This window comes from Cynocephalus volans, chromosome 5, assembly GCF_027409185.1.
Source record: "Cynocephalus volans isolate mCynVol1 chromosome 5, mCynVol1.pri, whole genome shotgun sequence".
Lineage (NCBI taxonomy): Eukaryota > Metazoa > Chordata > Mammalia > Dermoptera > Cynocephalidae > Cynocephalus > Cynocephalus volans.
Genome location: NC_084464.1, coordinates 60,590,890 through 60,614,329, shown reverse-complemented (window position 1 = coordinate 60,614,329; position 23,440 = coordinate 60,590,890). Strand labels below are relative to the sequence as shown.

The window sequence follows — 23,440 nt, the reverse complement described above, 5'->3', positions numbered from 1 at the left end:
GGATGACAGAAGAAGAGACAGACATGCTCCAAGAAGAGGGGACAAGTGTTACTAAGTCTTTCCAGCACATCTTTCAAGGCTTGTGTGTCCGTAATACACAAAAAAATAAATAAAATTTAATATTGAACCATTCAGAAGTGGTTCTATGTCACACATATCTGGTGCCTTTGCATTGCATTTTTCACCCGATTACTTGGTACCAGAAGTAAGCAGAATTTATTTTATGAAAGTTTCTCCAGAACTACTCAAATTTCTATGTGCCTTGTTTTAGTTGACAAAAGCAATGTTGTGGGAAACCCTGGGTCGAAGAATTGTAGCATTATATTTCTGAGGTACAAGCCTCCAGTAAAAATGTACTGTTATTTTACTAGATGTAGATTATCCATGAAGAAATGTTGATCCACTGTGAATGGAAAACTAGACATTGAGAGTGCAGATCTTTCTCATGAAACAGACAGAGCTGATGAAAGAGGATAACCAGAATGTAGGAGTGAAAGAGCAGGGGAAAATCACAACCAGTTCTAATTTCTACTCTTATTTATTATCAATTACGAAAAAGTGTGTATCAAAAAATAGGAGAGGGAGTAAAAATTTCAGAAAAAAAAGAGACTGTATGTAATTAAAAATTTTGACCAAGGAAGTCAGAAACTATGGCTAATAGTTTAGCGCAGCTCTTCAGTCCTGAGATATGATCCTGCCTCAGAAGATACACAACAAAAGGCAGGAGCAATAACCTCCACTTTTCAGCTTTACTCTGTCTCAGTTCCTCTTCTATTGCCTCTGAGGGTCCACAGTATTCTACCCTACAGCACTCTCAACAATATATCTGTACCATACAGTTTCCATTCAAAAATGCTAATTCCATTTATGAGTTTAAGAATACAATTCACCAATTTGTATTAATTCAAATTCTCATTAAGAAACACCGCCAATACCACAACACACTAATAAAACAGAAGCTACCCTCCCCACAACCCCACCAAAAAAAATTAAATAATCTCTTGGCAAATCAACTAAAGAAAAATAAAATTTCTTGAATGCATACATGTGGGCCAAACTAGGACTCAACAAAAGAGGAGAAATCAAAGAATTTCAGGTACCAGTTCTCTTGGTATTTTTATTATGGCATTTTTGTGAATCCATTCTATTTTCCAAATGCAGCTATGAGATAATATGTTCAAACAGAGCATTAATCTATAACAGTGACTTGCATGGGGAAATAATTTTTTCCTATTTAGATAAAATTGCTCTGTATATAATTCCATATGTAATTTATATATACTTTGGTCACAAGGGACTGATTAATTTTCACTGTTTTAGTTTAATAAACATATTAGTTTTATTATGAAATAATTCTTTACTAAGCACATATTGGAACATTACATGTATTCACATATTATCTTTCACAGATTTTAATAATGTAAAATTGTCTTTGGCTGTTCACTGTGTTCCCTTGCAATACAAATATCTTCAAAATACTTTTATAATATTCATTTATAACAGGGGTTCTCAACCTCAGCACTATTGGTATTTTGGTCCAGATAATTGTTGTGGGAGGTATCCCGTTCATTGTGTGTTTAGCAGCAGTATGTTTCTTAGCATCTCTAGCCTTTACCCACTAGATGCCAATAGCACCCTTTTTCCTAATTGTGATAATCAGAAATGCTTACTTACATTGTCAAATATCCCCTTTGCGGGGCAAAAATCATACCTGGCTGAGAACTACTGATTTATAAAGTTAAGCATTCATTCTCACAGAAATTTAAAAAATAAAAATGGAAAAACTAAAAAAAAACTAACATTTTTAGGTAACTATAACTCTGCGTCTTTTGAGAATAATTATCTGTTTGAAATTGTCATATTTTTGCATATAGGCTAGAGAGGATATACTGATGGCCTCAGAAAAAATTAGCTTAACTTTTGGACAATGTTGAGAAGGAGATTAGTAAAATTAAATGCTTGACATGAAAGTTTGGTTATTACTATTCATCTTACCCACCCAGAAACTGAGCCATTGCTATATCAAGACCTCTAACATAGAGGCCTAATATAATATTAATATGGGGAAAACAAGAATTGACCTTGTTAGGGGCCACCTAGCAATTGAAGATGATGACAGATTTTCTAGAAAACAACTAAGGCATATCTGCACATAAACTAGGCTGTGCTAAGATTACTGGTATACACTCTATTCTTCAGTGATTTACTGAGAGAAACCAAAACCATCTAAGTTTCTGAGCTGGTCTTTCTTGTGTAGTCAAGTGTATATTCAAGCCACCAGCCTCTCCTTCAGCTCAAAGGACAAATGTCAGAAAGCTAGAAAAGAATGTGAACTTATGTGTATCAACTATGAAATTCATATCATTCCATGAAGAAATCTTCCAAGTGCTTTCTGTGTGTAATACCAAGATTGAAACTCTAGAAGCCACTTTGAGAAGCTCTACAACCTATTACCTTAAAGAGAGAGTGTTACTAATTATTCTTTCCCCAGAATTTATGTGTCTGACTTTTTAATTTGTTAATAAAATTTTTTAAAGTAAAGAAAAAAAAAAGACAAATACTTACAAATAGGAAGATGTCTGGCAACTTTCCTGATAATGCATTAGAATTCTCATTGTATGAATTGACATAAAAACTAAATAATCTTAAACTAGTTAGTTCTAAAAAAACTGAGTTTTACATTTTTCCCTCCTTTGACCCTGAATATAAATTTCTGTGATCCTGTGTATTTCCCTTCACTTTTAGTTTTCTGTGAGTCTTGATTAGCTGTGATTCTTGAAATATACACCACCAATTGTTGGATATTTTTGCTGTTATTTAGCAGTTCAATACCCACGAGTCAATTAAAATCATTATATTGAAATAAAATTTATTACTATCAAATTCCAGCACAAACTAGGAAAATAAGAATTAGAATCCTACCTCATATCATGCCCTCAAATTCAACCTATTTGAGGATTTGTTTCACTTCAATGTCCTGGGGCAAGAATCAAATCTAATTCCAATTAGCAATTTATTTATTCAGGCAACCTTTAATTAATGGCTTACTTCTTCCCAGGCATAATGTCATGGGTTTTAGATTTAGAGATATAAAATTTCAGTTCATGTCTTAAGGAACTCATATTGACTCACAAAGTTCAAAAATGAATAAGATAGGGAATGTTCTCCCAGAAAGATAAATGTCAATTTATAGCACATATAACAAGATTTAGACACTGTGTTCAACATGCTCTTTCTCATTGTTTACCCATTCAATAAATATTCATTGAGCACCTACTATGTGTCCATCAGAGTCCAATAAGATTGGGACACAGCAAGAAACAAAATAGGTATTACTCCCTATCTTTGTGGAGCTCATATTCTAGTGGGTAGAGACAAATATAAACAACAAACATAATAAATAAGCAAATTATATAGTGTATTAGAAGGTGATAAGTGTTACAGAAGGGGAATCAAAACAAGGTGAAGGGGCCCATAATTGCTAGTTGGCTGTAGTAATTTTAAATATACTTTTTCATGGGACTCTATTGAGAAAGTAACATTTGAGCAAAAAGTTGGAAGAAGTGGTCATGGAAGCACACTTGAAATTTGTGAGGAATGCCTGGAAGACAAGAGTTGCTGGAAAATAGTGACCCAGGAGGAGAGTCCTGGGGAAGGAGTTCAGAGAGGAAACTTGTTGACAGATCACCCAGGGAGTGCTAGGAACAAGAAGTGATCTTGACTTTTATGACTTATTCTGAGAGAAATCCAAACCAGTTCTAGCTGGAGGAGAGACATGATTTATTTTTTGTTTCTTTGTTTGTTTTTTAAAAAGACATCTATGGAGTGCTTTAATAACATAGGAGTCCATTTAAATAATATAGACAGTAAATTATGGTATCTCATTCCAGGGTGACAACAATAAAAACATTGAGAAATGGTAGGATTCTAGATATGTTAAAGGCAGAGTAAGCTGAATTTTATGAGCGATTGAATTTTGGATATGAGACAGAAAGAGGTCAAGAATGACTCCACAATTCCTTGCTTGAGCAACTGGAAAAATTAAGTTATTCCATTGAGTAAGACAGGGAGAATATTAGGTAGAACAAGTTTGGATTGGAAGATTAGTTCAATTTTGGACATGTGACACTTGAGATAGTAATAGATTTGACTATTGTTTATGTGAAAACAACAAAATTGAATACCAGAGTGGATATAGTAATCCATTGAGTTGGCAAGAGGGACTGACATCTAATTCATGGTATGAGGGATTAGCTCTTCATTAGAGCAAGGAGATACCATGTTCATTCATAAATAGGAGGGGTAGAATATACAGATATAGATGCTGATGGGTGGGTTAATTCGATGGTGAAAGTCTGTGGAAAGTCACTTAGGAAACTTCAACTGGATCATTGAGGAAGGGAGCAAGAGTGAAAATGGAAAGGATGTTTTGGAACTGAGAGGAGAGAAGAGAATTTGTAATAATCTCCAAGAAGAATAGAAGGTTGAATTGACTATTGATATTCTTTACAACTGTCCTGTTTCCTGCATCTTCATCCCCTCCTTAGCTACTGATTTTGTTTTTTCTTATATATTGATCTATACAAGTTTGCCATTCTTGCAAGTCAAAAATCATTTAAAAATTCAGCTATCTTATATGATTCTACTCAAGTCTCACCTTCGAAAATAGTCTCCCTTATCTTGTTTCTTTCTTCAAGCTCCTTTCTAATTTGATTTGTTCTATTCTTCACCAAACTTTTTGAAAAACAGCCTGGACTTGTAGTCTTCACTTCATCAACTCTTACTCACTCTCCACCCCCATACGTTCACCCACATAAATTAACTGAAAATTTTCTTGCTGAAATTATAAAATGTTTTTCTAAAAGCAAACCCAAAAGCCTATTTTAATTCTTTATCTAGTTAGACTTCTCCTAGACACATGCTAGAGTTGACCACTATATTGACAATTGTTAATTGAATTCTCTATTTTCAATAGTCTCCTAAATGTCAGTGGTCTCCAGTGTTTTATCCCTGAATCCTCTTTCATCTTATTTTTATATGCTTTGTCTGGGTTATGTTGCTAACTCCAATGAGTTCTGCTATCAAAAGACACTTTCTCAATCTCATTCCCAAACCTAAAAGCTGTATTCATTGTTCCTTATGGAACTTACCTGGATAGCTTCCAAATTCTTCAATCTTGATATGTCCAAAAGGAATTCGTGTTACTCACAAAGGATAAACTCTGTTCAATCTATTCTATTCTCTGTTTCACTATTGACCATATGGTCTTAAGGGCTAAAACTCTTGGCATAATTGCTATTCTACGCCCCAGTTCCCCTCCCTCCATATCCAGAACTAACCAAATTAGGCTGCTTCTCATTCAGAAATATGCTCTAGATTCACTTTCTCCTCTTTAATTTCAAGTCCTATTAACTTAATTATCTTTCTCATCATTTCTGGTTTAGACTAATGTAATAACATTTTACATAGATTTCTCACTACAAAATTTTTTCTACTTCTCCCTTAAAGAGAAAGATAGTGTTTAGAATCTCTTCAGTTTCACCACTGTATTCATGATAATATTCAACTCCTCAGCTTTGTAAGGCCTTTTGCCACCTGTACCCAATTTGACTACTATGTATTTTCTGAACTCCACGTCAATATCATTTTAATCATGCTAAAAAGATATATCATTCCCATAGATCAAAAATTCGTTGAAAAAGACATATCTAAGTGTTGGATATATATTTTTGCCTGTAAAGTCTTCCCCAAAGTTCCTTTAAAATATGCTATTGGCTTCTCAAGAACCAGCCAGAAGTTTCCTCCTCAATGAAGCAATTAAGCTTACACTTGCTTTCGAGTCCAACATACCTAGCTTTGTATCCTGCTTCCTCTCCTGCTCCCTCTGAAATCTTGTGCAAAGTTCTTAACTTCAGTTGTCCTTATAGGTGAAAAGGGAAGGATTATATCTATTTTATAAGGTTACTGGAGAATTAAATCAGATAGTGAATATATCTTGCTTAGTAAAGAAACTGAAACTTAGGGAACACTTAATAAAGCATATCATTTAGGAGTGGTTCTGGCAGTAGCAGCTGTTGTAGTAACAGTAAAATAGATTTTCAGAGAGAGTTTACAGCCCTTCCTTTACAAGCAATATTGTACTTTTTCCACACCTATGTCATTATCTCCTCACAAATATTGACTGTCTTTGGGGGGTGATGTGCTTAAATATTTCATTCATTTTTTTGTTCCTACTTAGGACAGGACCAAGCACAATATAGTCGCTTACTAAATGTGTGTTGTATGATTCACAACAGAGGGCATTCTCTTCATTTCATAGTAAAAGTGGAGAAAAATTGGTAAATTAGTAAAGGGTTATTTTAACCTCCCACAAATCTGTAAATTACTCCTACTAAATAAAAACTTACTTTTTATAGGCTGCAAAATAGTTCCCTATTTATTATCTCATTTGATTGCCACACAGCCCTCTGAAGTAGGTGATTAGTACTAAACCTATTTTACATTTGTGTAAACAAATACGGGGCTTAAGTCATTTGCTCAGTTGACACGGATATAAAGTGATGAAGCACTTGTAATAAAGCACATGGAGTTTTTCTCTGTGGTGACAGAGAAGTTGTTTGCTAAGAGATGGGGAGATATATGCCAGACATTTCTCCTAGGAGAATGAAGAACTCCCTACAGAGCTTGGGAAAACTAACATCAAGTCAGTTGTATGGGGATCACTGAGCTTTTAGCCCTTGGTTTCTTAACAGGTTTGTCCCTATGCATGTGCATGTTGGACTTGCTATAGGTGGTGTCCACAATACACCTCCACCATATTTATGGTACCTCACTCTTGCCATGATTCCCAGAAACCATTCTGGAATGTATTCTTATAAAAGCCCCAAACTAGCATTTTCTTTCCTCTCTTTTCATAAAAATTAGTTATCGTGGGCCTTGTTTCTCCAGTGATGTACAAAATGTGCAGAAGTATAAGTGGGTGAAAGAAACACTATGTGTCCTTCCTCATTTTTGCTTTTATGTGGTATATATCAACCAGTTTTGATCATCTCACATAAATACTCATGCACTCATAAAAGACATTTGAACAGCATTCTACAGTTTAAAAATTGCTTTCACACATATAACATACTATAGTTTTCCTAACAATACTAAGAAGTGTTATTCTCATTTATAACTTACACATGCCAAATCTGTGATTCTATAATAATATATAATTTTCAAATAAATACAAAGTAATAGAACCAATTTCGCCATGTGTGTCTCTTGGATCATATGGTTGTACAGATTTCTTCATGATTCAAAATATTCCTATTCTTTTAATTAATAATAAAACAACACTAGTACATTTTTAATATTGCTTATGATCACTATAAATCTATACTTTCTTTCCTGAATCTTAAAAATCACCATAGATTTGGTGGGTTGACATAAGGATCCAGGAATGTTGATTAACTTAAAATACCCATCCCAGCAAAAGTTAAAAAAAAAGAAAACGTGAAATGCAATCACGAATCATGCTCTTCCCTACTTTAAATTGCATCGAATATGTCTCTGAGATTACTTTAGATTTCACCAAAATTCACCAGGGATTCTGTCATCATGAAGGAGATTCCCTTTTCCTAAAAAGATACATATATTCACGTAGGAAACCCCTTGATAGCTACTTTCTCTTCAAGTTTAACTTCCTTCTCTTTTTTACCAATTTCATTAAGGATAATAAAGTTTGTACATGAGAAATCTTCTCTAGTTTCTCTCTGGTTCTTAACCTAATGTCTGGAGAATACTAGGTACTCAAATAAATGCCAGTCATTTTGAGTTGAAATAATACACCTTTCTAAATTTCAATTAGGCTCTATACAATTAGGTTCTACAAGTAGACATTATATAATTTAAATGCAAATTTAATTGATTCTCCAATTTTAATGAAATTATTTTGCTTTGTTTTTTCCTGACACATGCACATACACAATATAAGATTCAAAATATATTTGTGGTAATTATGTTTGCTATATTATATCATGCAGATAGGTGGAATGACTGACACAAGATAAGTAAGTACGTTGACAAAATTTGGCAAATAAAGAGGTCTGACTCCAAAGTCTCTTTTCTTTCCTAAAGACACAATTGCAGCACAATTGAATCATGAAGAACAATAAAACCCTAAAGAAACAAATTTTTTTCCTCCATTTACTGTAGTTTAATGTATGAATATAGAGCTATGATTTTGAAATTTCAGAACTTTTTTATTGTTATTGTTTTAGATGATTCACAAGGAACTGGAAGACTAATGTAGGGCTCACCTTTTTACTAGATATGTAATGTACAACATAACAATGTTTCTATGTGTGTATCTAAAGCACTTTAGTTTTCTCAATGATTGATTGTATCAATAAATATTTCCATGACCACTATGTTCCAGTTATTGGACTATACTGGGTAAGAGATAAAGAATCAGAAAAAAAATCCATAACTATCATATAGGGCTTTATATTTTGGCTACAAGAATAAAATAGCATGACAAATGTTTGGGAAAAATACATATAATTAAGTTCCAAATTATGATATTCAGTCATTAAGTGTTCCTGTAGACTGGTGGCAGAAAGAGACAGATCCATTTGTTCTAATGAACAAAGTTTCAACTAAAAGTAAGATCTGGAATGGAAAACAAAGCATTGAACAAGTGATGATGCTATGAAAAGACAATAATATTAGATTTAAAATTTGCCAAAACATAAAAATAAAAATGTAAGGTTTTTAGAAAACTATAAACATTACCTTAATGAAAGAATGGGAGAGTGTTTGTTCTAAATAAACTGAGAAAAAAGAAAGGGTGTCAAGAACCCCTAGGAGTCAGCTGAAGTTTAGTATTGATGTGAACAGCAAGATAAGGTCATACAAATTTTGTACAACTAAAATATTTATAGCTCATTCACTTTCTAAAATGACTAAAACAACTTGATGTTCCATACTCTCCAGCTTGCATGCATATGATCTCATGAATAGAACAGATTTTGTCTCTGCTTAGTAAGAAGACCTCCCAAATGGATAATGGACTGATAACTTTAGATGTCTTTCTTGATTGCAGTCAGAAGTCACTTCCCACCAAAGTACAGATTGGAAAGATGCCAAAAAGTAAAAGGAATATGTAAAACATTTTGTGATCATGTTGAGTATGATTACGGATACTGCATTAAATGGAGAAATCAGTGCTGCATATAAATTCTGGAATACAGAAGTACTATTGGGCATCCAGTCTGGATCAGAGATGAATCTTATTTACCCGAGTAGGTAAAAAGAAAATGTTTCCAATGTTTAATGAAAATATGCACTTTTAAATCCTAAATATATCTATTTACTTACAAAAAAATTAGTCTGTATTTATTGGGGATTTTTGTATTTCAGATGGATGGGCCTATTAATCAAGCAAAAAAAAAATCAGAATCTAATTATGCTTATAATCTTATTATCGCAACTTTGCCACCCAGACCTTCATGCTGTTTATCTCAGTTACTCTGCTCCCTCTCTAAATAAAATATATGTGACCTTATTGCCAGCTTTACTGTCGTGGGTATCTTCATACGTATATCCTTGTTTTCACATCAAAATCATTCCCTGTGTTTATAGCCTTTCATTCTTCTTTAACAGAAAACACCTGTTTTCTCCCTTTCAAATGTGAGACCCTTCAGTCTTGGCTTGCCTAATGATTTTTTGTATACTTTTAACAACTTACTGTGCTCTTGAGATGACACAAGTTTAACAGTCTTCTCTCAGTAGGGTGATTAAGTACTATTCATAATACAGCAAAGGAATACATAATGAGGTCTGAGAGACAGGGCTCCTTTTAGTCCTGCAATCTTTTATTCAAGGGAAATCTAACAAGGAAGCTCAGTAATAGGTATTCTTGTCCCAGAAATGTTGGAGGACTGGTATCTGGCGAGCTCGCTTCCCTGCCCTTAGAGAGTGTGCCAAATGGAATCATCTATTTGGTTGGGGCAAGAATTGAGGCTCCATTGCTATGGAAAGTCTTGTGTTGTGAAGCACAGCGAGCTGATGAATAAACCTGACCAACTACTCAGAATTCCTATCTACAAGACTAAGCATAAAACCTAGCAGAGTTACTTTTGTCTAAAAGGGTAATGGAGATATTTGTAGAAGTGATTTCAGTTTCAGAAGGAGCTCTCACAATTATGCAGCTGATATCTGATAATTTGGCAAATGTCATAGTGAACCTGGGAAATGTGAAGACACATGGAAAACAGAGTTCATGTATAAGCAGAATGAAGACTCCCCTGGCCACCCTGGAGACCATATTGCATACCCCAGAAATCCTCACTGAGGAAGGAGGGCTTTTGCATTTCTAGAAGTTGTGCTACTGTTGGGGACAGGGATGGGGTGATGACATTTAGTTTAACAAGAGATTGTTGTTATTATGACATACACCATGTACTTAAAATGGTTTAGGATACTGTACCTGAAATATTTAATTTAAATTGTTTACATAGAAGTTGATATATGATATGAATTTATTTACAAGTAATGAATTTCTGGACAGATAGGCCTAGAGAAAAAACAATAATGTTTTTGTGAAAGTACAATAATCTTTCTCTGACTACTAGCTCTTTAAAGATAACACTATTTAACCAAATGCAGAACTCTTCTTTATTATTAATAAGCTTCAGATGGCAAGCATTTTCTGTTCCCTCTTTTCAACACCTTACATGAGAAGGAATATCTGTAATTCCTTTTTACAAAGAAATTTTCTAACATGACAATTCTTTTTCTCTTTTATTTAAAAAAATTTTATGTTGTTATTTAAGATCAGAATTCCACCAGGAAACATAGAACTTTTTTTACAGGGATATTTATACTGTTGAATTGGAGAAGGAATCACTTGTTTCTTCGCAAAGTAATAATGATACTCTAAGCATTAAAGGGTCATTACATCAATCATATGTAATAGCCGTAAAGTCATCTCTGACCACTTAATTTTGCCCAATGCAATTTTTACTTTACCTAATAAAATGACAAAACTTTGGATTGTGGGCTTGGAAGGTTTGTTTAGAAAAATATCCTTCCCAGTATGGTTCTGGTATTAAACACAGCTAATAATATTTTTTGGAGAAATTTACTTTATGATAGAATGTTCTAAATGCACGAGTTACACATGTGAATGCTGTGAGAAGGCAATGAAGATTATAATCCCTTTTTAAAAAACAGTCCGGGAAGACTTCAGAGAGGAGATGGTATTTCAGGGAAGGAATTGGCATGTACGTTTGGTTTATTAGATATCCTTAGAGCCTGGCACAGGGCTTAACCAAGAGTAGATACTTAATATATTTTTATTAAATGAATGAATAGATAGATGAAGGCATGCATAAGTAATGGAGATCCAAAGACTCCATTTTGAGGAAAACTCATAATTAAGAGCATAACATGGAAAAGAAGAAGACAAGTTTTTCAGAGTTATTACTGAAATAAGGTTAGAATTAGTAAAGGCATTTTCAGAAGAAGTGGTTATAAATAACATTAAGCAGAGTATCTCGGATGATGTGGTGTTTTGAATAAAGTGAGTATGTTTAGGTTTTACTCAGTGAGAAGGTTCCATGTGGGATTGACTATACTGCTTCCGAGAACTGAGTTGTAGGGTGAGTAAACATACTTAATAGTTAAAGATTAAGCTGTGCAACAATTTGCTATTTTGTTTTTTTTGTTAGTATTGTCATATACCCCATCTCTTTAGCTATAGTTCGAAGAAAGCCAACACTATATGTTCAAAAGAATTGCTTATCTATTATCTGTGCCAAATAATAGCCTGAGTTTTAATTTATGTATTCATTAAGAATATATAGATATTCATAATATTCATAGATATTATTAATATTCATTAAGAATGCTGTTCTCTGTTGGAAACATTGACAAAGCGTTGAAAGAGAAAAGCCTGGGATTCATGGGATAAAACTGAAAAATCCAAATTTAGGTATTGACAGAAAATAAAGAACACTTTTACTAATTTATCACGATAAGTATGATAAAGTTTAGGTCTGCTCTTTCATCAGTAAACTGAAAATCTTGAATTCATACTTAGGATTCATACCCATCCTTTTTATGTCAATATTTAAAAATTAATAAAACAGAGCAACTATAATAACAACTTTACACCCGCCTGACTTTGTATGCAAAGCCAGAAACCATTGCTGTACTTATAGAATTTCATATATATAGTTATATAAATTCAATCTGCCGACAAATGTATTAAAATCCCAACTGTTAGAATATGAATGCTAAAATTCATGAAAAAAAATCTAATCTTTTGGCACAGTCCCCTGACTGTATTCTATGTCTGTCTTTGCCTGGCTAGTCCTCTTCACAGAGACATATCTACAAAATATCCCTTGAAGAATGCTAATAGCAGGAGTTCTTTTGGTCCTTCTGGGTTTTCTTAAACCCTCTGCCTAAAAGATAAAGCTTTACATCACATTGCTGATTCTATTGAGATTTTAATTTTAACTTCCATTAATTGTTATCTCATTGGGTTTTTGTTTTCTGTGCTTTTCCATTAAATGTCTTAGTGGAAGAAATGTTATTTCTAGACAGAAAATTCAAGCTTTTCATTTTTTTCTTCTAATTTTAGCATCTTTTTTGAGATGACTGACCAAGTAAAATACATATGTTTAAATTATAAAATTTTATGTTTTTTGGCTTATGTATGCACCTATGAAATTATCACCACAGTCAAGGTGGGAAACATACCAATCATCTCCAAAAGGTTTCTCTTGCACCTCTGCATTTCTTGCCTTCCACTCCTTCTTGCCCTCTTCCCCCACCGCCAGGCAACTGTTGATCTGCCTGCTTTCTGTCACTATATATTAGTTTGCATACACTTTGTGCTTTTAAAATCTTGTTTCTTTTACTTGGCATAGTTTTGAGGTTCACCCATACTGTTATTGGTAGCCACATTTCATTCCTCTTTATTGCCGATTAGTAAACCATTGTATGAATATACCACAGATTAGTTTTCATTCACCTCTTGATGGACATCTGGATTGTTTCCAGATATTGGCTATTACAGTAAAAGTGCTATGAACATTTCTGTAAATTCTTTGTGTGAACATATGTTTGCTTTTATTCCTCTTGGGTAAATACCTAGGAGTAATATTGCTGAGCCATACGGTAGATGTGTGTATAACTTTTTTAGAAAAATTTCCAAACTGCTTTCTAAAGTGTAAGGTTTTACATCCCCACCAGGAAGTATACGAGTTAAGGTTTCTACATCCTTGCTAACATTTAGTATGGTCAGTCTTTAATCTTAAATATTCCAATAGGTGTTTAATGGTATATCATTGCTGTTTTAATTTGATAACAGCAAATGAATAATTATATTATTGCCACCACATATCTTTTGTCAAATATCTATTCAAATGTCTTGCACATTGTTATATTGGATTGTTATTTTTGAGTTTTGTGAATTTTTATAAAGTCTAAGTAAAATTCTTTTCTAAGATATGAAATTTACAAATATTTTCTCCTCATCTATCATCTGCTTTTCATTCTCTTAATAGTGAATAGAGAACAGAAGTTCTTCATTTTGAAAAAGTACAATATGTCTTTTATTTTTGTTTTATGAGTTGTGTTTTTAGTATTGTATCTAAGAAATATTTGCCAAATCAAGATTACAAAGGCTTTTCCTATGTTTTCTCTATGCATTTTATGTAATTGTAGGTTTTACACTTAGGAGTATAATACATTTTGAGTTAATTTTTGTGCATGGTGTGAAATCCAGTTAAAAGTTTGTATACAGATATCCAATGGTTCCAGTACCATTTGTTGAAAAGACTCTCCATTCTCCCTGAATTGCAATAGCAACTTTATCAAAAATCAATTGATCACATATGAATAGGTTTATTGGTCTACTTGTTTACCTTAATGTCAATAACACACTGTCTTGATTATGGAAGGTTTACAGTTAATGCTGAAGCAATTAGAGTAAATCTTTCAACATTATTTTTTCCAAAGTTGCTTTGGCTATTCAAGGTCCATTATATTTCCCTATGAATTTAACAATCAGCTGGTCAATTTCTCAAAAAATCTTGACGAGATTTTGATTGGGATTGCATTGAATCTATAAATCAGTTTAAGGAGGATTAACATCTTAAGATATTGAGTCTTGCAATCCATGAAGCTTGTATAATGTTGCACTTATTTGGGTCTTTTAAACTTTCTCTCAGCAATGTTATATACTTTTCAATGTATAAATTTTACACTTTTGTTATATTTATCCCTATTTCATATTTTAAAGCTGCTTTAAATGCTGTTCTTTTAAAAGTTTGGTTTCTAAAAATAAAGACGTAATCTGCAAATAAAGACAGTTTTACTTCTTCTGCTCCAATTCAGATACATTTTATGTCTTTTTCTTGCGTTATTGCCCTGACTAAAATCCAAAGTGGAGTTGGGGGGAAAGGGGGAGGGAGAGGGTGGTTGGGGATAACTGGGTGGGGGACATGGGGTACAAATGCAATGTGTGGTAATGGATATGCTGCCAGTATGAATCTAACCTTCACATTTTGGGCATGAGGTATCAGCTTTGTATCTCATGAATATTCATAACCAATAAAAATAATAATAATTAAAAAATTTAAAAAATAAAATAAAATCCTTTAGTACAATGTTAAATAAGAGCAGTGAAAACAAACTTTCTTACCTGGTTCCTCATCTTAGGGAGAAAGCACTCAGGTTTTTTGCAATCCAGTAGGATGTTAACTGATGTTTATTATAGGTGCTTATTATCAGGTTGAGGAAATACTTCTATTAGTAATTTTCTGAGCGATTTTATCAGGAACTGCTTTCGATTCTTGTCAAAAATTTTCCACATCTATGAAGGTGATTCCAAATACACACACACACACACACACACACACACACACACACACACACACACACACACACACACATACACACACATATATTATCCAGTTAATGTGGTGAATTATATTGACTGATTTTCAAATGGTAAATCAGCCTGCATTCCTGATAACCCCCTTCTTGGTCATAATGTCTTGTTCCTTCTACATTAACTGTTTTCATAGAATTTCTTAGTGATAGCACTTGGGAATGGAGTTTTCATTATGAGGTTTTAAAATACAAATTCAATTTAATAGACATTGGGTTATTGGGCTTTGCCTGTTTCTTTTTAAGTAAGTTTTTAAAGTTCATATTTTTTCAAATAATACATTTATTATACGGTGAGAGGTATGGATCTAGTTTCATTCTCCTGCATATCGATATCCAGTTATCCCAACACCACTTGCTGAAGAGGCAGTCCCTTCCCCAGTGAATAGGCTTGGTGCCTTTGTCAAAGATCAGATGGCAGTAAGTGTGTGGGTTGATTTCTGGATTCTCTATTCTATTCCATTGGTCAGTGTGTCTGTTTTTATGCCAGTACCATACTGCCCATCATCAAATGAGTGGATACGGAAAATGTGGTACATCTACACAATGGAATACTACTCAGCTATAAAAACGAATGAAATACTGCCATTTGCAACAACATGGATGGACCTTGAGAGAATTATATTAAGTGAAACAAGTCAGGCACAGAAAGAGAAATACCACATGTTCTCACTTATTGGAGGGAGCTAAACATTAATATATAAATTCACACACACACATACACACACACACACACACAAATCGGGGGGGGGAGGGAAGAAGATATAACAACCACAATTATTTGAAGTTGATACAACAAGCAAACAGAAAGGACATTGTTGGGGGGAGGGGGGAGGGAGAAGGGAGGGAGGTTTTGGTGATGGGGAGCATTAATCAGCTACAATGTATTTCAACAAAATAAAATTTAAAAAATAATAATAATAATAATACATTTATTTTATCTAAATACTTAAATTTGTCATAAAGATACTTATAATATTCTCTATTATCTTTTTAGTAATTGTAGAATCTGTAATGATCAGATCTCTTATATTCTTGATATTGGGAATTTGGAATGTTTCTCACTTTGTGCCTGAGTATTCTGAAAGAGGCTTATTAAATTATTAACCTTCTCAATGACTGTAATTATTTTATATTTTTCTCAGATCGTTTTTCTGATTTTGTTTTATTAATTTTATTTCTGTTATTCATTTCTTTTCTTCTGCTTAATTTGGTTTTAATACGCTTTTCTTTGTCTACTTTTTTAAGATGGAAATCGATGTCATTAGTTGATGACATTGCTTCTTTTCTAATCCAGGCTTAATGCTATAAAATTCCCTCTATATACCATTTAGTTGCATTACAGATACTTTTATATGTTACATTTTATTTTTATTCATTTCCAAGCACTTTCTAATTTCTCTTTCAACTTTTTTGATTTATAAGTTATTTAAAAATGTGTCATTTTGTTTCCAAATATTTGGGATTTCGCAGATATTTCTGGACATTTAAGATTTTTCTCATTGATTTCTATTTAATTTCATTATTACCAGAGGACAGGATAGGTATGACTTGAATTTTTTGATTTATTAAGACATGTTTTATGGCCCAGAATATGGTATATCTTGGTAAATGTTTTTGTTCACTTGAGAATGTGTATTTTGCTCCCACCAGTTGAAATGATCTGAAATATTCAATTGGCTCGAGTTGTTTTTGAAGTAAAATTACCAACATGTTCTATAAATTATTGATAATGATATTTTGAAATCACTAATAATAACTATGAATTTGTCTATTTCTTTCTGTAGTTTTATTAGTTTTTGCTTCATATATTTTCAGTTCCTGTGATTAGATGCATAAATGTTTAGGATTTTCATTTTCTTTTAATGAATTGACTCTTTATTATTGTAAAATGGCCTTTTTATCCCTGGCGATATTCTTTATTTGAAATGTACTTTGTCTTACTTCAATAAAGGAGCTCCAACTTTCTTTCAATTAATGTTAACATAGCATATCTTTTTCTGTACTTTAACTAGTAACCTCTTTGTGGTTCTTTTTTTTTTTTTTTTTGTCTTGTTTTTTCCTGGCAGCTGGCCAGTACAGGAATCCAAACCTGTGACCTTGGTGTTATAAGGCTGTGCTCTAACCAACTGAACTAACCAGCCAGCCCCTATTTGTGTTTTTGTATTTAGCACATGTTTCTTATATGTAGCATGTAATTGTGTGTTTAGATCATGAACATTTAATGTGATTTTTGACATAATTTGCCTTATGTTTATTATCTCAGAATTTGTTTGCTATTTGTTCCTCCTGTTATTTATTTCTATTGTCTTCTTTTATTGGCTACTTTTAAATCAATTGTACAATTGTATAATTTTGTTTTGTCTTTGTTGGCTTATTAGCCATAAAGCATGTATTATTTTGGTGAATGTTCTGGTGTTTAAAGTCGACATCTTTGTCCCTTCACAGTCTGCCTTCACATTTAGTATAATAACCCTATTAAAAATATACTTCCTTTTCTCCTTTCCTGGCCTTTATGACATGGTCGATATGCATTTTAATTCTATATAGTTTATAATGCGTATACTACATTGTTATTACTTTTGCTTTAACAGTCAATTGTTATTTAAAGTGATTTAAGTAATAAGAAAAAAATCTTTATATTTAGAGATTTAATACCATTTTTGGTGTTCTTGATTCTTTGTTTAGGTTGAGTTTTCCATCTGGAATCATTTTTCCCTCTACTTGAAGATTTCTTGCTATATTTTTTAATATTTCTGCTGATTAGTTTTTTAGCTTCTTATGTCTCAAAAAGTCTTTATTTTAACTTTTTTCTTGAAAGATATATTTCCTGAATTAAAAAATTCTATGTTGACAGTTCATTGTTGCTGGGTTTTTTTTTTTTCTTTTTCTTTTTCTTTTAGTACTGTAAAGATGCTGCTTGATGGTCTTCACACTTGCACTGTATGTGATGAAAAATTTACTGCTATCCTTATCTTTTGTTATTGGCCACTCAAAGTGAATGCTGGTATGAGGTTTTTTAACAGAGACCTGGGATTACCCCCTTCAAGTGACCTAGGCTTCTCTAAGACAAGTGTTTTAAGTGATGAAGAATACACCTCAATGGTATCTTCCATCCTTCGGTGTTTGACACAGAGAAACCAGAATTCTCTAAGTTTCTAATTCTTCTTTTGTTTTAGACCAGTGTACATTCAAGTAACCACCCACTACAATCAATCCAAGGAAGAAACCTACCGTCCCCTACTTTCAGTTGCTGCTCTGGGGTGAAAGTGGAAGTCAACTAAAGGGAAGTAAATTAGCTAGAAACAGGGAGATTTACAAACATTTCCCCTGGGAATTCAAAGCACACTACAGACCTTGAAAGAACTTACATTGAATCAACTGTAGAGGGCCAATGGGAGATTTTAAGCATGAAGACCCTAATGGGGTTGTCTCTATGAGTGCGCATGAAGAACTTACATTACAGGTAACAGTCATTGGTGCCTCACACTATCTAAGATTTCCAGAAGCCTTTGAGATATACACCAAAAGCAATGTACACATTTTTCCTCTTCCCATTAAAATTTACTTATTTTGAAACAATATTTTAGGGATGCTGTTTTGATGAGCTGAGGTTTAGATGAAAGTATGAGAGTACTTCAAAGGGTTCACAGAAAGATCCGTATTATCTTTTAATTCTGTTTTTCAAAAAACTTTCTTAGTTCCCTTGTATATATAAAATGTGCCCTTTCCATAAATGAATCATGCAATTAATTTTGATGTATCATATATCAATTGATTCTACCTGTCTAAATAAACACATATTTCCATACATCATGGTTAATTAGCATTTATAGAACATTGTTAAGTTTATGAATTGCCTTCACATATATTACCTTACTGAATCACCACATTTTTAAAGTTGACTGTTCTTCTCATTACAAGTTTACACACAAGAAAACAAAGATTTCAAATGAATGCCTTATTTATTCATAGATAAGAAGAGGCAAAACTTATTTTGCAATGCATATCTGTTGATCCAGAGCACATGTGCTTTGTACAATGCTTTGCTTTAAGACTGTAAACTTGTCCAGTCTCTCCAAAAATAACTTAAATAATTTAAACATAAAATAAATTTATGCATTTTTCATTTTCACTTTTGTTAATTAATAATTGATCAATATTTTCTTTTTTAATCTAGCTTACTTAAAACAAAGTTCTTAGTTACTAGTGAGAATTAGAGAGTCTTTGAACACTGATTGTCTTAGAAAAACTAATCCCATTAAAGAATTCTAAATTTTAGATAATAGCAAAAATAAATTGATCTAGATTTTGCATTTTAACAAAAGTCACCATGGCCTAAGTGCTACCTCACTCCTGACAACAGTAAATACATTAACCTGAATACCTTAAACAATAGATTTACAGAATGTTAGAAGGAAACTTTAGTGGTACTGTACACCTCATTCTACAACTGAGGAACCCCAGGCTCAGAAAACTTAATAAAACTGTATAATGTTAAAAAATTGCTAAGCATTGGTTAGAAAAGAAACACGTTAATTTAGTGGTTCTCAAAGTATTGTCCTTTGATCAGCAATATCATCATCCCCTGGGAACTTAGAAATGTATATTCTCAGGCCTCCACCCCAGACCTGTGGAATGAGAAACTCTGCAGGTGGGGCACAGGGCTCTGTGTTGTAATGAACTCTTCAGGTAATTCTGATGCATGCTAGGGTCTGAGAGCCACTGCTCCAACTCCAATATGTTTTCCTTACATCATGTTGCTTCGCACAATGTGAGAGCTGACACATGATGTGAAGTCCTTGGGCTTATAGTCAGCAATAAAAAAGCAGTAAGTAAAACATGTCCCCGCATAGAAGTGCTATGACAGCTTCTGAAAATTTCAGGGAACTTAGTTCAAAAAACCATGAAATGAGATTGAATAACACGCATTATTTTTCATTTCAGTTGTTAAACTTACCACACCCTATAAAAACACACAGTTCACTGGTTTTGAGATTTTCAATTTACCATGTTTCTTTTCTTATTAAAAATTCTCCAACACTGGGTTAGAGGAGCTCAGTGAGGATTGCAGGGTATCACAGACACATAATGTTTGACTTTGGATTTTTGATTCCATGATGCCTCTATTAAAGCTTCCTCCATGCTCATAATTCAAGGAACTCACAACAATATGTTGAATCCTTTGAGATTTATAGAGATGAATAAAAGTACCTAATTTTAAGAGTCCCTTCAATTGTAATATTTGCTTGAAGCCACTGACTTCAGTTATTTCTCTTGATACTTTCATTTCTGTGATGTTTTTGTCATGCAAGTATTCATTTAATTGAGAGAACAGAAGGATAGAAAGTAAAAGAGAACTAGAACTCTGAAGCTAGAAGCATTCTTTGCTTTTTACATGCACCTCTAGCAATCAAAGATTTCTCTTTTGACTTAATCTACATTCTGTATCTTTCTACCACAAGCAAATAATTCCAAAATAAAGAAATTCATAAGAAATTATGTAAAATAATAGGAAGACAGGGAAAGTTTATCATATGTGGAAAGAAAGGCTCATGAGTATCGTATTTGTCTGTTTCCTCATATGTAAAATGAAGACAATGATTTCTTCCTACCTGAGGTGGATAAAAATTTAATTGTCTATTTTATTTATAACAAGTTTTCTAGTGTCATATCCACACTATACTTATTCCTTTGGGGAATTTCTCCCATATTCTAGCCTCGGGATTTAATTCGGCATCAACATTGTCTTATAATTCTTGCTCCCTGACAACAACAAGGTAAAAAGTTGAACCCTTGACCCCTGTTTCTCAGTTAGTTTTTAGTTTTTCCCTGGGATTGTTATCACATTCCTCTCTATTCAAATATTCATTACAAAGTTGACTGGGTTTTTCCATCAAGTAAATAACCCCTCTCACTCTCCAACTCTCTAGTAGGTAAGAAGTAGACAAATACGAAGCCAGCTTGCAGAGAAACAGGTATGAGAATTACTGGGACAGAATATCACTGGAAATGAGTCCCATTTCAGTCATTTCTAATATAAGCTTCACACTTGTTTTCCTCATTGGTTTGATTTGGTTTGTTATGAGATCTTTTAAATTTCACATTTGTACTTTATTACACTTCTCACTGTGTAACGGAGACAAAAAAAGATTACTCAAAGCAACATGAATGCAATGAGAAGCCCGAAGGAACTGCACCTCAGCAACTGCTCTGTTAGAAGGAGAAACTGGGAAGTTTCACAAGAAAAATCAGTTGATTCAATCATTTCAAAAGAACACAGAGACATGGGCAATGTGACAAAAGTTATCTATGGCTAAGTAGAGCTTAAACAATAGAAACTAGTAACATCATTTAAATTAACAATATTACATTGCAAAGTACAGTTTGTGAAAAGCTAAGTTGATCAAACTGTGATCATTATCTAATTTAAAATGTAACCTCTCCTTAAATGATTTAAGCAAAAGTTTCATCTTATGATTAAATCTAAGTATAATTGTCTCTAAAGTTTCCACCAACAAACAGCTTGCCCTTAACATTTTTTTCACATTTTTCCCTACAGCAATTCTTTCACCATCTTTTAACAACAGTCAGTATGTTAAATAATCAAAGTACATAATCCCATCCCTAATCAGTGATTAGAATTGGGCTTTTGCCTGCTAGCTGTAGACCATTGTCTCCTAAACAAGGACTTTTGTCCTATACATGCATTACCTAAAAACCTGATCTAAAAATCAACTGAGAATCAAACATATACTTGATTAGAATTGATTAGACAGGCTTTCTGCCTGTTAGCTGTAGGCCACTGCCTCCTAGCTAAGGACTTTTGTCCCATAAGTTTTTTTTAGCTAAAAGGCCCTGTCTAAAAATCAAATGAGAATCAAGATCTTTGGCCCTCTACATTAGCTTCTCATGGCATGAGTCAGTGAAAGAGAGCAGCCAAGAAAAGAAAGATATGAGATGAGTCACAAGTCCACCATTTCTAGCTGTCTCATCCCAAAATCAGCTTTTGCTGGATTTGCACCAGATCTGTATTTAGCCTTAAAATAAATTCTTATTTTTTTTGTCTTGAGCTATGTTGAGTGGTTTACTCTTACTTCTGAATAATAATTTTGACCAGAATATTGAAAAATGTTTGATGACTTATTTCTCTGTGCGTGTGTGTGTGTGTGTGTGTCTGTGTTGGCAGAGAGGACACACATACCAGATTTGCATTCCATTGCCACCTAAGGTAGATTGACAATATGCATCATATATTCAAAAGGTGAAAGACCACCAGTTCAAAGACCAAATTATATGATGCTTTGAATTTTGTTTGCAAATTATAAAGCTGATGACATTCAGTTATCAAAAAACAAAACAATGGTAATGGGCTACAATAATCAACCACATTATATATTGACAAAATAAAAAACAAAAAACAGAATTGAAAAACAGTACTGAGTTTACTGCTTTAGCTTCTGGTGGATGTACAGTACTAGGTGATACAGGTCTTCTTTCTTGTCTCTTTCAGTACTGTAAGACCCGTGCACCATGCACAAATCCCGCATGTTGGGATGGCTCATCTCACAAAGACCATGAGATAGAGACGGTTGCAATAAACATGAGGTTTTATTATTCCAGCATGCTGGGGTCGCTTCATCTCCAGGACAAAAGCGGCCCCCAGTTTACAATACAAGCACCTTTTATACAGTTTTTCCTGAACAGATCTCTATGACAGGATGAGTTGTTGGTTATCTGTGGCACCCTTGGATTTATGGGCAGACTTTAGCAGGCTGGCACCCCAATAGATCTAGATCTGTGGCGCCTTTAGATTTACAGGTGGGCTTTAGCAGGCTGGTACCCCCGATAAGGAACAGCGCTTCTCTTAATCATATATCTTCCCGGGGGTCTGGCCAGGAGGCTCTTAGATAAGGTACTAGTCAGTTCCTGGAACTGGGTGAGGGCCATTCCCTTCTTGGAATGTTTAGTGTACTTGGACCCTCCTGCCCCTTTGTACGGCCTCTTTAGAAGCTGCTTAATAGCCCCTTAGAAGCTGCTCTACATCTCAATAGCCCCTTAAAAGTTGCTTAATAGCCCCTTAGAAGCTGCTTTACTTAGAATGTCATTAGCAAGCATTTGTCACAAAACTGTGTATACTAAAGTTTATATTTTTCTACAGTCCCTACAGTACCATTTTATATATACATTCTGGATTTTAAATAAAATTTTCTTCCACATTTATGCTAGAGACTTCGTTTCATGGGGCAAAATTTTACTTCAAAAGAGACCTCAAAGATTTGTGGTTCTCGTAATGTGGCAGAAAGAGATAAGTCAGAGCTCTTACTGCTATAAATACCCAGAAGATTTAGAAAGAATACAGTTTTCAAATTGTTAATTATATAGTTAAGTTCTCTAGAATAAGACTGCTCAACATACTAGACAAAAGAATAATCCAAAAACTACGTAGTAATGGCAAGAGCTGAGATAGCACATATGGGGTGGAGGTAGG

At 33.5% G+C, this 23,440-nt stretch overlaps 1 protein-coding gene across 1 annotated transcript; it reads left to right on the top strand.

The window, feature by feature from the left end:
* The first annotated feature begins 2 nt into the window (after nucleotides 1-2).
* Nucleotides 3-9,222, top strand: LOC134379060 (beta-defensin 110-like). Its single transcript, XM_063098316.1, has 2 exons — nucleotides 3-90; nucleotides 9,089-9,222. Exons 1-2 carry the CDS (start codon nucleotides 3-5, stop codon nucleotides 9,220-9,222), a joined length of 222 nt encoding a protein of 73 aa, XP_062954386.1.
* Nucleotides 9,223-23,440: the final 14,218 nt, after the last annotated feature.

Bases quoted from the DNA above. Each gene is read 5' to 3' on its own strand.
- LOC134379060 (XM_063098316.1), top strand. From the start codon at position 3: ATGACAGAAGAAGAGACAGACATGCTCCAAGAAGAGGGGACAAGTGTT. The intron at 91-9,088 runs GTAATACACAAA...TCTTGATTGCAG, and splicing joins CTTTCAAGGCTTGTGTGTCC to TCAGAAGTCACTTCCCACCA.